General features: G+C 57.1%; 1 protein-coding gene across 18 annotated transcripts in view; it reads left to right on the top strand.

Moving 5' to 3' along the window:
- Nucleotides 1-13758, top strand: part of TSC2 (TSC complex subunit 2) — a 37327-nt gene that overhangs the window by 12680 nt on the left and 10889 nt on the right. For 14 of the 18 annotated variants that reach the window (XR_012326145.1, XR_012326146.1, XM_033839631.2 and 11 more), the window contains 12 exons: nucleotides 368-523; nucleotides 1018-1134; nucleotides 4486-4608; nucleotides 5380-5486; nucleotides 5682-5832; nucleotides 7125-7247; nucleotides 7735-7869; nucleotides 9262-9451; nucleotides 10294-10387; nucleotides 10606-10708; nucleotides 10971-11065; nucleotides 12212-12340. Coding sequence is in view for 16 of the 18 variants with exons in the window: in XM_033839631.2 (XP_033695522.1) it covers nucleotides 368-523; nucleotides 1018-1134; nucleotides 4486-4608; nucleotides 5380-5486; nucleotides 5682-5832; nucleotides 7125-7247; nucleotides 7735-7869; nucleotides 9262-9451; nucleotides 10294-10387; nucleotides 10606-10708; nucleotides 10971-11065; nucleotides 12212-12340 (1523 nt within the window). In the remaining 2 variants the exon portion in view is untranslated. The remainder of the gene's footprint in view (nucleotides 1-367; nucleotides 524-1017; nucleotides 1135-4485; nucleotides 4609-5379; nucleotides 5487-5681; nucleotides 5833-7124; nucleotides 7248-7734; nucleotides 7870-9261; nucleotides 9452-10293; nucleotides 10388-10605; nucleotides 10709-10970; nucleotides 11066-12211; nucleotides 12341-13758) is intronic. The other 4 variants (XM_033839633.2, XM_033839632.2, XM_033839635.2 and 1 more) reach the window with 1 other exon arrangement.

Genomic DNA, 13758 nt, shown 5'->3' with positions numbered 1-13758 from the left:
CTCGTCCTGCTGCCCCGTTATAGTGGGCTCTGTGATGTCGGGGATGAGGTCTCTCTATCCCCAGGGCAGAGAGCCCTCCACATGGGATCCTTCTTAATTGTGATGTTGAATGACAGAGAGGGAGCAGGGACATTCACTGCTGCATCACGTCTGAGTCTGAGCCTGTGGGCCATGCCCCGGCTGGGCCAACGTGTAGTCGTCATCATTCTCCTGAGCCAAGGGGACGCACAGAGTGCCCTGGAAGAGGCCTGGGCCTCTCAGGCGCTCGCACACCCCGCTGCTGTTGTCCCAAGTCTTTAACGACGTGTTAGGTGAGTTTTGGCCGTGTGGCCAGTGGCTCACCTGGCTTCTCTTGTGCTTGGTGCAGGAGGAGCTGATCAACTCAGTGGTCATCTCACAGCTCTCCCACGTCCCGGAGGATAAAGACCACCAAGTCCGAAAGCTGGCCACCCAGTTGCTGGTAGATCTGGCTGAAGGCTGCCACACCCACCACTTTAATAGCCTGCTGGACATCATTGAGAAAGTGAGAGCCACTCGAGCCTGGGGCTTGGGGCGCCTGGGCTGCCATTGGGACCCCTCTCTGTGGCAGAGCCCAGCGGACAGCAATGTTCTTTGGACCCGCTGTCTCCGTTCTCTGCAGGGAGACTGCCTGGGTCTCTCCGAGATGGGGTTCCCTCCTAACAGAGATGGGGCGGTGTTGGGAGGTCTGGCCGGGCCTGCTGCTGCTTGGCGCTGTCCTGCTGCCGTGCTGCCCAGGGGTCCTGGGACATGGCTCTGTGGCTTCGGGGGAGACTGGCTGGGGGTGGGGTTTGGGCACATTGTCCTTCTGCACAGCCAGCATCCTTTTAATTTCAAAATGCATTGCAGTTTCTGAACCATGCCTTGGATGAGGGGAGTGCATCTTTCCTCTTGAGAAATAAAGGAGAAAGTATTTTTGGGTAGAAAATATCAGATCTGATGGTTGCTGCCTCAGGGAGCCCAGAGTTGGGAATTTAAATAGAGATCTTCTCTCTGTAGGTGATTGCCCGCTCCCTGTCTCCACCCCCTGAGCTGGAGGAAAGGGATGTGGTGGTGTACTCGGCCTCCTTGGAGGATGTGAAGACTGCAGTCCTGGGACTCCTGGTCATCCTTCAGGTGGGCCTCTGCATTTCATTGGAGTGCTGCTCTTTAGCGACCCATCCCCGAGGAGACCTGGGCACTCCCTGGGGTCTCAGAGGGCAGTCCGAGTGTGATCCCAACTCCTCGTTACAGTGGGGGGACCAGGTCAGAGCCCTGACCAGGTCAGGGAAGCGTGGACAAGGCCCAGCCAGAGCCAGTCTGTGAGAAACACTCCCAAGCCAGGGCCAGAACCACCACCTCACGTCTCTCCACAGCCAATGAGGTGGGAAGGGCTGGTGTCCGTTCTGTCCCCACGGTTGTTTGGTCTTTTTTTAATAGCTTTTTTGAGATGTAGCTTATATATCATACAGTTCATCCGTTCAGAGTGTATGATTCCGTGGTCTTTGTTGTATTCATAGAGTTGTGCAGCCATCATTAGAGACATTTACCCCAAAGCAGCTCCATACCCATTAGCGGTCACTCCTTATTCTCCCCTCAGCACCTCCAGCCCTTGGCAATCACTAATTCACTTTCTGTCTCTGTGAATTTGCTTATTTTGGGCATTTCATAGACATGGAATCACACAATATGTGACCTCATGTGTCTGGCATCTTGCATTGAGCATAATGTCTTCAAGGTTCATCCATGTTGTAGCGTGTGTCGGTACTTCATTTCTTTATATGGATGGGTAATAGTTTATTGTACGGATAGACTATATTTTGCTTATCTATTCATCAGTTGATGGACACTTGGGTCACTTCCACTTTTTGGCTGTTGTGAATCGTGCTACAGTGAACACTCACAAGTTTCTATGTGGACATGTGTTTCATTTCCCTAGGGGATCCACCTAGGAGTGGAATTGCTGAGTCAGCCGGTAACTCTGCTTAATCGTTTGAGGAACAGCCAGGCTGTTTTCCACAGGGCCTGCTCCATTTTACATTCCCAGCATCAGTGGATGAGGCTTCCATTCTCTCCACATCCTCACTCACACTCCTTATTTTCTGTTTTTTTGATTATCACCATCCTAATGGGTATGAAGTGAAATCTTACTGTGGTTTTGATTCGCGTTTTCCTAATGATGTTGAGCATCTTTCCATGTGCTGACGGGTTGTTTGTGTATCCTCTTTGGTGAAATGTCTGTTCAGATCCTTTGCCCATTTTTTTTTTTTTTTTTTTTGCGGTACGCGGGCCTCTCACTGTTGTGGCCTCTCCCGTTGCGGAGCACAGGCTCCGGATGCGCAGGCTCAGCGGCCATGGGTCACGGGCCCAGCCGCTCCGCGGCATGTGGGATCTTCCTGGACTGGGGCACAAACCTGTGTCCCCTGCATCGGCAGGCGGACTCTCAACCACTGCGCCACCAGGGAAGCCCTCTTTACCCATTTTTAAACTGGGTTATTTGTCTTTCTCGAGTTGTAAGGGTTCTTTCCATACCCTGGATACAAGTCCTTCATCAGTCAGACAATTTGCACACATTCTCTGTTCCCAATCATTCTTGCCACGTCGTGCTCACTCTCCTGCGTGGTGGCTGTCCTCACACGCTCCTGGGCACCGCCTGGCTCTTGAGGCTTGATGGAGCTGTGGACTTGTCCCTTTACGTCCCCAGCAGGGCAGCGATCAGGCTCTTCCACTGGCTACCGCCCTCGATCACTGACTTGCAAAGCATTGTGGTGTTATCTATACTTAAGGTCACCTGCCAGTATCAGTATTGTGTAAAATGTAATATTTGAATCAATTGGTTCATAAACTACTTCGTAAAATGTTGATGGTAGAACAGTTTCCGTCATGTTTATACGTGATGGACTTTTATTATCTGGTGTGGAAGTTTAAAATTTGATAAAAAGTGGACGGCACCTCCTTGGTGTCTTGTCCATAGCAGCCCCGTGCTCCCTGTGTCCTGACTTGAGGGGTTGTGGGGAGCCCTGTGGCCTGGATGAACCCAGAAGCCTATACGGAGAATGAAAAAGAGATGGTCTGTTGCCCTCACTTGGAAATCGAGCCCTGGTAACCCGGGGCCGCAGAATTGAGCTGTTTCCTACGTGAGCAAAGTCCTGGGCCAGCCTGTTTTCATTTTTTGTAATTAAAAAGTAATATATATGTCTAGTTAAAACACACGAACAGCATAAACATAGCAAAAAGTTCTGTTCCCTCCTTTCTTCCCACCAAAATGGGCAGGCAGAGCAGTGGCTGCCCAACTCCATGGGTGTCCTTCCTGAGATGCTTGTGCTTTGTCAAGCGTGGTGTCCAACTCCCTCCCCGCTCCCTTGTGTGTGTGTTTTGTTTTTTGTGGAAGGCAGGGATAATGCTTTTATGTTGTTTTTTTAAAATTAATTATTTTATTTTGGGGGGCTGCGTCAGCTCTTTGTTGCGGCGCGCATGCTTCTCTCTAGTTGCGGCGTGTGGGTTCCAGAGTGCGTGGGCTCTGTAGTTTGCGGCACACAGACTCTCTGGTTGAGGCGCACGAGCTCAGTTGTTGTGGCCCATGGGCTTAGCTGCCCCACAGCATGTGGGATCTTAGTTTCCCGAGCAGGGATTGAACGCGCGTGCCCTGCATTTACCACTGGACCACCAGGGAAGTCCCTATATTGTTTTTGAACCAGAGAGACACCACTCTGTTAATCATTTTTTTCTTTAAAAAGAATATCAATAAAAAAATAAATGAAATTCAAAATAAATAAGTAAATAAAAGAACATCAGTGATACGTTTTTGAAGCACTGCTCTCCTCCAAGGCTCAGAGTACCACAAAGGGGACCCTTGGCTGTAGCTGGGTCCCTTGGGTCCCTCCTGCCCCAGCACCACCCCATAACCCCTGCCCCCAGAACCAGGTTGCTGGCAGCACTGCGAACTCTCACACCTGGCCTCCCGTAGCCTGGCTTGTCAGGGAGGTGCTCTTGACCTTGCAGAGGTGGGGGAGACGGGCTCACTGTGGGGTTAATAACAGCCCCAGCAGCTAGGGGAATTATCCCCTTTATAACCCCTCACGAAGCACACCTCCCACCTTGCTCTGCCCCTGGTTTCTCCCGCTTTGCCTCGTGGCGTTGAGAAGGTGCTCTGTCGGTGCACATGGATCCTGTCATGCGTTGCTGTGTTGTGTGCCATTGGGCAGGTTTCTCTGATTCATTAACCAATTCCCTGTTGATAACACAGATATGTGGCTGTTTCTGGTTTTTTGCCTTCACCAAGGGTGGGCGCATGTGGGCGTACCCGTGGGATGAAGCCCTGAAGCAGAGTTGGTGGCTTGAAGTGTTTGTACATTTTAAAGAATGGTGGGTACGGCCAGTTACCTCCAAAGTGCTTGCCTGGCCTCTCCCCCCGGGCATCAAGGTGCTGACTCCCCGGCTGCAGTTTGGCCTCCTGCCCTTGCAGTGACCAGCGCGCTCTCTCTGCAGACCAAGCTGTACACCCTGCCTGCCAGCCACGCCACACGTGTGTATGAAACGCTTGTCAGCCATATCCAGCTCCACTACAAGCACACCTACACCCTGCCCATTGCCAGCAGCATCCGGCTGCAGGTATGTTCCCTGGGGCACCCAGCAGCTGCATCCGGCCTGGTGAATGCAGTGGCTGCAGACTGGAGAGGTGGCAGGGGGCCCGGGAGGGGTCTTCAGCAGACTGTTCCTTCCTTAGCACCAGCTGTGGCTGCGTCCTCCCCAGGACCTGCTGCTTTTTCCTTTGCCTGTGGTCTGCATGCCTCTCAGTCACATGGCAGCCTGAGATGGGGGCAGAGAAAGGGAATTGCTCTGGAGCCCCAGACCCCTGGTGCTGCGGAGTCTGTTAGTGACTGGCAGCAGGGGTGCAGGGCAGGGCATACTGGTATGAGCTCCCACCATGGGAGCTGGCACCAGGATGAGCAGAGGGCACTGGGATGGAAGCCCCGCTCCCTTTCAGAGCGTCTGCCCAATGGGGCAGCCCCCTGTCATTTGGGGATTCCAGTTAAATGACCCACCAATAGCTGGGGGAAGTGACAGTGTCCTGAGCAGAGCTCTGCTGTCTCTACCGGGGCCGTGCGATGATGCCTGGGCAGGTGCAGTATGTCCACTCCCGCTGTTTCCCCGGGTGTGAGAGGCTGCCATGTCGCCCAGCTTTTGTGGGAATGTCATAGCCTCCATGGGCTCTGAGGGAGGAGGCCATGAGTGCCCGCGCCTCTCCGCCAGCACCACCGTCTGCAATGAAGTCAGGGCGTGGTTGCTGTTAGCGCGGCAGCCTTTCCCGAGAGCTGCGCTGGTCTGCATGGCCAGGTGGCGGCTTTCTCTCTGTTGGACCATGCCTCCTGCTCTCCGCAGGCTTTCGACTTCCTCCTGCAGCTGCGGGCCGACTCGCTGCACCGCTTGGGCCTGCCCAGCAAGGACGGGCTTGTGAGGTTCAGCCCCTACTGCGTCTGCGACTACATGTACGGTCCTGGGTCCTGGGGCGGGTGGGGGGTGGGGAGCTCGCTGCCCTCCGCCCTGGGGTGGTCCTGTGTCTGAGGGAAGGTCCCAGAGGCATCCTGAGCACAGCCCTGGGTTGGGGCTTGGGGCCTGCATCAGTCCTTAGCCTTGTGGAGCGGGAGCTCTGGCCTCAGTGCTTCTCCCACTTGCTTCCACAGGGAGCTGGAGAGGGGCTCTGAGAAGAAGGCTGGTGGCCCCTTGTCACCTCCCACTGGGCCCCCTGGCCCGGCACCTGCAGGCCCCGCCGTGCGGCTCGGCTCGCTGCCCTACTCCTTGCTCTTCCGTGTCCTGCTGCAGTGTTTGAAGCAGGTGAGATGGTCAGACCCTCCGGCTGCATTAGGTCAGACCAAGCAGTGACTGGTGCTGCCCGGGGGCCACTGTTCTTCTCCCGCATTGGCAACCTTGGGAGGTTCACTGCCTGTTTCTTGGTTGTCTGCCTCGAGGCCTCACAGCGGTTCCGTAGCCATGTGTTGAGCGCCTGCTGTGTGTGGTGCATCACCAGAAGCTGGGTGCGGAGCCGAGGAGACGTTCCTTCCTCCAGGTGGTGGTTTTGGTACAAGAGTGAGGTGTATTGACAAATAACTGGATTGTAGGATGGGGTGTGCCTTGGGAGGAGGCACCAACAGGCTGTGCGGGACTGAAGCGGGGGGTGCCGTCACATCTGGTTGGGGGCATGGGGAGGGGCAGGTGAGGGCAGTCTTGAAAGAGGGGGAAGATTCCAGCGGCAGGAGTAAGCAAAGCCTGGAAGTAGGGGAGGTAAATTCCCTGTGGCGGGAGGTGGAGGAGCTTGGGCCTGTTCCCCAATGGGGCAACGAGGGAGGAGGGTTGGTCAGCAGTGTGCCGCAGGCGGGGCTGGGCAGCCCGGAATAGGCTGGGGGGCACTCCTGGGGGCCACGGGTGGGGAAGCAGAGCTGGATGGAGAGGCGGTAGCAGGTTCCCCGGGGGTACCGGGGTTTGGCATTAAAGGTGTTTGTCGGAGATTTCCTGTGAGCGTCTCAAGGTCTCCGTGTCACAGTTGGGATCTGGGGAAAGGCTTTTAGGACTCCTGGCCATTGGTGTAGTTTATGGGCAGTGGTCACCCCAGTGGAGGTTGGGAGGGCTCACCAGGGAAGGTCCGTGCAGGCCACAACCCTGTCCTCGATGCTGTGGTTCTGGGTCAACTTTGGTCCTGTGGCAGGTATGTGGGCTCATGGATCGTTGAGGAATACTTGCTTCTCTTTAAGCTAGTACAGTAGCTTCTTTCCAGATCCATCTTCATTGTGCTCTGGGCGGGCATCGTCAGAGCCCCTTGGGTCCAGTGCCCTTGGTAGGCCGTCCTCGGATCACCGTTGGGAAGGTGGGGAAGATGGGGCCGGTGTGCAGAAGTTCCAGGTCCTGCTGAGAGGAGAGGGGTGGTGCTGCACTGGGCCTCCTGCCCTGCCTGGCGTTTGGAGGCAGCGGCCGCCGTCCAGGGCTGACTTTTTTCTGAGTAGCGTCTGCTCCCCGAGCTGCAGGGACTGAGGGCCCAGGCTTGTGTGGAGAACAGGAGAGCAGGTCTGAGGCCTCGCTGCTGTCCAGATCAAGCTTCCAACCCTGAGACCCCGTCTTCCCTGTTCCTGCAGGAGACTGACTGGAAGGTGCTGAAGCTGGTGCTCAGCAAGCTGCCCGAGTCTCTGCGCTACAAGGTCCTCATCTTCACCTCCCCGTGTAGTGTTGACCAGCTATCTGCCGCCCTCTGCTCCATGGTGCGCCTTCCGCTTCGGGCCTTTCCTGCGTCGTGCACAGCGGGTCCGCGGCCTATGTGGTGGGTGGGGCCACAGCATAGTTCCTCAGCTCTGAAAGACTGAGGCCTGGGAGGCAAACTTGTTTCCCTCAGAGGCTCGGACCCCGGCTGGAGTGCAGATGGTGCCTCTGGGAGCCTGTCCTCCCATCCCAACTCTCGGGCAGAGGATTGGGGGCCTCAGTGAAGGGCTCGAGTGTGCAGGACTGAGCAGGGTCTTAACTCCTTCCCCTCTCCTCCTCCCTGGGGTCTGTCTCCCTGGCGGATCAGTGGGCAGCCTCCCACTTCTCTGAGAAGGCAGGCTGCTGGCTAGAACAGGAAGTAGGAAGGTCCTCGGGCTTTGACCCCTTCTCCCACTGGGCCTACATTCTCAGGGGCCACCCCGTGCCCCCTGGCCACCCAGCTTGACCCAGCTGCCGGGCAGGGCTTCACATCTGGCCCTTGGCTGTTAGCTTTCAGGTCCCAAGACCCTCGAGCGGCTCCGAAGCACCCCAGAAGGGTTCTCCAGAACCGACCTGCATCTCGCTGTGGTTCCCGTGCTGACAGCGTTAATTTCTTATCATAACTACTTGGACAAAACCAGACAGGTACCAGATGGGAGCGGGTTGGTTGAGCTTTGAAAGCCTGGTCCCCAGGATGCTTGCTTCAGCCAAAGGGGCCCAGCGTTTTCCTCCTAACGGGTGGCTATTGGGCCAGGGCGAGGGCATCTGGCTCTGCTTCCCTATGTGGCCAGTGCACCCCTGCCAGCTGGCCCAGCCTGGAACCGCGGACGTTTGAACTCACTGGTGCTCCTGAGTTGTCTCAGGGAGGAGTGGGCTTAATGAAATGCTTGAATATCCCCCCTCCACACATATGCAGTGCTATTTTCTTTCTAAGGAGCTTTGCCTGGCTTGTCCTTGCTACAGTGTTAGGATAGGTGCTGAGACGCTTGGCGGCGCCGAGCCTGTTTTGAGAGGCATAGCAGCCGGGCAGAGGGCCCCCCTCCGCCTACCTCCAACTCTGTCATGAGGTGCAAAAAGCACACGCAGTAATGCCTGTTTTCTTAATTCTGCACTGCTGGGTGGGAGGCCTGCAATGAGCCATCACCTTTACTTTCTCTTTAAATTCCTGATAATTTTGTTACTCTGCCCTCATCAATCAGGGAACAGAAGTCTTAGGGAGCTCAGGTAGCCCACTCAAGGCCACAGCAAGGCGAGAGGCCTAAACTCAGACTCAGTCCTGTTTGGGTGGTGAGCCCATTGCTCTTGATCAAAGTGCTGTTGGAAACTCACACTCGACTTGCCATCCCCCACCTCACTGCCCACCCCAACTCCTGGGGTGAGTGTGAGCTCCAGCTCCTTCTGTGTGGCCTGGCCTGGTTCTCACTGGGGTTCCCCGAGAACCCTCAAGGCCCAAAGTGTTTCTGAGGGGTGGGGCTGGCTGCAGGAAATCACAATCATCCACAGGGCCTTAAGCTACCAGGTGGTTTGCCCGAGGCTGTGGCCTGAGATGGCACTTGTCTCCTGCTGGGCACAGCTGAGCCATCTTCATGGGGGACTCTGTCCAGGGTTGGTGTGGGCCCGGCGGCCTTGCTGTGTTAGGCAGATCCTCCCCTTGCCAAAAGGCCAATCAGTTGGGGATTCCAGAACCAAGGGGGTGATGAGCCTAGCATGTCCTGGCTCCAGGGTGGGCTGGGGACCTGGGACCCCACCTTTGTGGGGGTGTGGGGAGGTGTCAGGAAGACCTTGACCAGACCAGCTTTGCTGTCCCCTTGGCTCAGGTGGGGTCAGCTGCTGGTGGCTCTGCCGCTTAGGTGCCTGAGACCTGGGATAAGGCACTTGGCCTTTCTGAGTCTTGGTCTTCTCCTCTATAGAACATTCTGGAGTGGGAGAGGGGAGACCAGGCCCTGGCTCACCAGAATGGCTCTCTATGGGCAGGGACGGGGCACAGAGGGCCAGCCTGTGGTGGGCCTGGTCTGAGGCATCCATGTTGTCCCACAGCGGGAGATGGTGTACTGCCTGGAGCAAGGCCTCATCTACCGCTGCGCCAGCCAGTGCGTGGTGGCCCTGGCCATCTGCAGCGTGGAGATGCCTGACATCATCATCAAGGCGCTGCCTGTCCTGGTCGTGAAGCTCACGCACATCTCAGCCACGGCCAGCATGGCCATTCCACTCCTCGAGTTCCTGTCGAGTAAGCATCTGTGGCTTCGCACGTGTGTATCTGGGTGTGTGTGAGTGAGGTGGACCTTGAGTTTGGGGCTGTGCCTTGCCTGAAGTAACTTGTGCTGCCTTCTCAGACCTCACCTTGGCTGCCTGTAGGCACGTTGTGCTCCGTGGGCCACCCTTTGCTGCCTCAGGGCCTTTGTACCTTCTGCCCCTGTGCTTTGAACGCTTTCCTTCTTGGCCTTCGAGTGGCTGGCTTCTTTCCTCCCCTCAGTGTCAGTTTAAATGGCACAGAGCCTCCTGTTGCCTGACCTTGGTCCCTACTCGGCCTGGCTCTTAGAGCCTCCTCTCTGTCCCCCCTCAGCACACACTACAACTTGGAGAGGCTCTACTCACCCCTCAGGTTGTGACGTCCAGGAGCTTGGGGTGCCCCACTCGCCCCTTCCCAGTACCTCATGCATGTCTGGCCCTCAGTCGTGTGGACAACAGGAGCAGGGCAGGGCTTTGTTTCTGTAAAGGGCCATGTGTGATATGCCTTGGCTGCCTGTTCTTTTTGCTTACAACTTTTTGAAAAGGTAGAAACCATTCTTAGCTCACAGGTCATAAAGTGAGGCCACTGGCTGGATTGAGCCTGGGGACCATAGTTTGCCAGCCCTTGGAGTAGAGAGCCGAGGCCCAGGGGCAGGGGAAGGTCCTGTTTGGGTGGGTTGTGACCTTCACTGCTTTGCTGCCTTCTTGGGTCGGAGTAGCTGCACTGGCTTTTTAGACACAGAGCACAGGACTCTAGCAACACCTGCCCTGCTGTGGCCGTGGGCCCATCTTTGCCAGGCCCATCTGGGCTCCCTCACTGGCTGTCTCTTGGTGTTGCAGCTCTGGCCAGGCTACCTCAGCTCTACAGGAACTTTGCAGCAGAGCAGTACGCCAGTGTGTTTGCTATCTCCCTGCCGTATACCAACCCCTCCAAGTAAGTGCTGCCGTGTATCCCTATGAGACCCTACCCCTCCTGGTTGTGGCCCAGGCCAGCTGGAGGCCTCTGCTTGCTGGAGGCCAGGCCTCTCGGAGTAGAAAGCCACATAGGCTCCCTGTGGCCATAGCACCTCTGATCTGCACCCCCAGCTCCTGGCTCATTTCCCTCGGGTGCCACGCTGGACCTCCAGCACTTCTCTTTTCTTCTTGTCGCAGGTTCAATCAGTACATTGTGTGCCTGGCCCATCACGTCATAGCCATGTGGTTCATTAGGTGCCGCCTGCCCTTCCGGAAAGATTTTGTTCCTTATATCACTAAGGTAAGCCAGCGGAGGCCGCGTCCTTTGTTAGGGCCGGGACCTGCTTTGCCGCTGGCTCACCATGGCTGGATCAGGGTGACGGGCAGGGGAGAGAGAGGTGGGGCGCCACTGGGACACAATTCTGCCACCCTTGTCCTGGGCCTGTAGCTCATCCCAGGCTCACAGTGTACCTGGGCTGGCAGGTGTGGAGGGAAGAAGCCTGTGGGTGCCTGGAGGGCCAGTACCTTCTGGCCTGCGGCTCAGGTCTGCTCCACTCTGCCAGGGTCTGCGCTCCAACGTTCTCCTGTCTTTTGATGACACCCCCGAAAAGGACAGCTTTAGAGCACGGAGCACCAGTCTCAACGAGAGGCCCAAGAGGTGCGGGGCCTGTGTGGGCGGGCCTGGTGTCAGTGGGGCAGGGCAGGCCCGCAAGCTGTGGCCTGTGGCCGGCATGGTGCGTACGGGCTGGGGCTGAGGGCACGCCCTGCGCAGACCACGCTGGGCTCCAAGGTGCCCTGGGGTTGTGAAGCAGGGCGGGGCCTGAGAAGGCTGCAAACGCCCCACACGTGGCTGGAGAGGCCAGCGCTGCTCCTCAGCAAGCCGGTTGCTGTGGCCTGCGGTGTTGTGGAGCCTGCATGCTGGGTCGTGGCCAATCCTGCCTGGGTGACGGGCGAGTACAGATTTGCTGAGTTGGAGATTGAGGTGCTAGTTCTAGGGCGTCAGGTTTTGGGACTGACTCCGCTGAATAAGCCCAGGGTTGCATCAGGGCAGCTGACTCCTGAGAAGCCAAACACCTGGCCTGGATGGGAGGATCCAGGGTCCACAGATGCCCAGCCTCGGGCCAGGGTGGCTTGTCCCCCGAGCTCTCGCCCAGCCCATTGCTAATGGGGTCATGCTCTTCTTCATCACAGCCGCTTTCGCCAAATCTGAGAAGAGCCGTGCTAGGCCTTGTGGTTTCGTTTGCATTTCATTTGAACGGCTGCCCCCCTTCCTGTCCCCCACCTTCCTGTCCAAGCTTTTTTGGCTCTCCCTAGGTGGGAATACGGCATTTTCCAGAATGACCACGTCAGTGTGACCTAAGTCAGAAGCTGTTCTCTCAAGGTCCTGGTGGCTGGGGGCCAGAGCCTTGAGCTAAGAACTGACCTCTTTTTGAGCTATGACCTTCGGGGCCTCAGCACCTGGTCCCGAGCGGGTGGGCGGGACGCCTGGTCAGCACAGCCTGGAATCTGCCGTGCGATGCGGTCCACACACATTTAGTTTGCACTAATGTTCTTTGTTTTGGTATCATGCGTGAAACCTTACTTTTTCTGTCATGTTTACAAGATGTATTTTCATGCATTTTTGTTTTCTGTTTCTTCCCCCTGCTAACTGGCCTCTGGCATGGTTTTTTGTTCATCTCACCCGTGGGCTCTCCATCCTGACCCTGTGGCCTGTGACCTTTCCTCCTCATCCCTCCAATGGCTTGTTTTCCCCTCCCGGGAGCTGGGCTCTCTGGGGCTTGGGCCTTCCTTCCTCACCTGGTAGTTTGAGGATAGCCAGACCCCCCAAACAAGGCTTGAATAACTCTCCACCCGTGAAAGAATTCAAGGAGAGCTCTGCAGCCGATGCCTTCCGGTGCCGCAGCATCAGTGTGTCTGAACATGTGGTCCGCAGGTAGTGGGCTTTGTTGGGTGGGGGGCTCAGACCCTGGAGCTTGGCCCGTGAAGTGGCGCTGCCAGGCGGGAGCACCCGGGTGGCGGTGCATGGGGCTGCTTGCATGACCTCATCTCCTGCCCACGCCCTCCCTGGCCAGAGCTGGAGGAGAGCCCAAGTGGCAGCCCTCAGGCCGCAGGGGCCCGTCCTGCCAAGCCCTGCCCTTGGGCCCGGGGAGCCTGGTGGAGAGGGGTGGAAAGGTTGCATTCTGTCACCAAGGCTCGTATGGGTGCGGGCTGGCTGCACAGCATACTCAGAGGCCGGCCTGGGAGCCTAAAGCAGGGTGACCACTGTGAGATAGAGGGTGTCCAGTGGCAGCGCCCACAGGCCTCTCCCTGGTGGTCAGGGGCCTTTGCAAATGAAAGCAGCGCCCATGCAGGTCAGGTGGGGACACACTCTCCAGGGTTCGGCTTTTCTTTTATATTCTCTTCAGTGGACTTTCTTCTTAAGCTTTTTTTCTAGGAAAGGTCTGTTTTCTGCTGTAGCTGAGAGGGAATGGGGGCTTTTGTGTAGGTCAGTGGGCTGGGGGCCAGCCTGCGAGAGGCTGGGCAGGGGAGGCCTGGCCTCTCCAGGGGTGCAGTCTCATCACTTCTCCCTGCTGTGTCCGGGTGCAGGTGTGGGCTCTGGCGGGGGGAGGGTTATTGCTTCGTGCCAACAGGCCAGGCTGCACTGTCTCCTCACCTGGAAGCTCCTTCAGGCCTCAGTGTCCCACAGCTCGGAGACCCACCCGCTTGCTGACGCCTGACTGGGGCTCCAGCCTCAGGCTGGCTTCCACCAAGTGGGGTTTGACTTGGTGGGGAGCTGGGGTTGGGGAGTGGTCAGTGAGGCTCTCCTTTTAGCTCTTTTCCAACAAATTCTTTATCATGAGCAAAACTCGGCAAAGGGAGTATGAAATTTGTATCAGTGAAACCTGCACAAGCCCCTCCTCCTGGTCACTGGGGCAGGGCCGGGGCGGCCCAAGTGTGTGGGTGAAGAGCCTCACACAAAGCCCAGACCCTTCCTGTCCTCCATGGGAGGTGGCCCTGTGGGCAGAATGCAATCTTTGTCTGTGTGTCCTGTGGTCTCCGTGTCTCTGCATGACTACACTGTTCTGCCACAAAGCCATCACCTGACTCTTCTGTGCTTCGGTGAGGGGACAGCCTGTCTCTCCCCATCTCCTAAGCCTCTGCTCCGATGAGCGGGCCTGGGTCTCTCCCATGAGCCCCTGTCTGCCCACCCCCTGGGATGATGTGTCCACTCGGTTTGCCAAGCTGTGGCTCGACTGGCCACACGCCCTGGCGGGTCTTTCTGAGTGCAGCCCTCTCAGCACCTGCATGCCTTGAGCTTTGGCCCCGGTGGTAGATGGCTCAGCCCCCACCTGGCACCCTGACCTCGCCGTG

This window comes from Tursiops truncatus, chromosome 15 (genome assembly GCF_011762595.2).
Source record: "Tursiops truncatus isolate mTurTru1 chromosome 15, mTurTru1.mat.Y, whole genome shotgun sequence".
NCBI classification, from domain to species: domain Eukaryota; kingdom Metazoa; phylum Chordata; class Mammalia; order Artiodactyla; family Delphinidae; genus Tursiops; species Tursiops truncatus.
Note: the sequence above shows the minus strand (reverse complement) of the source record. Positions and strands in the feature narration are given on the sequence as shown.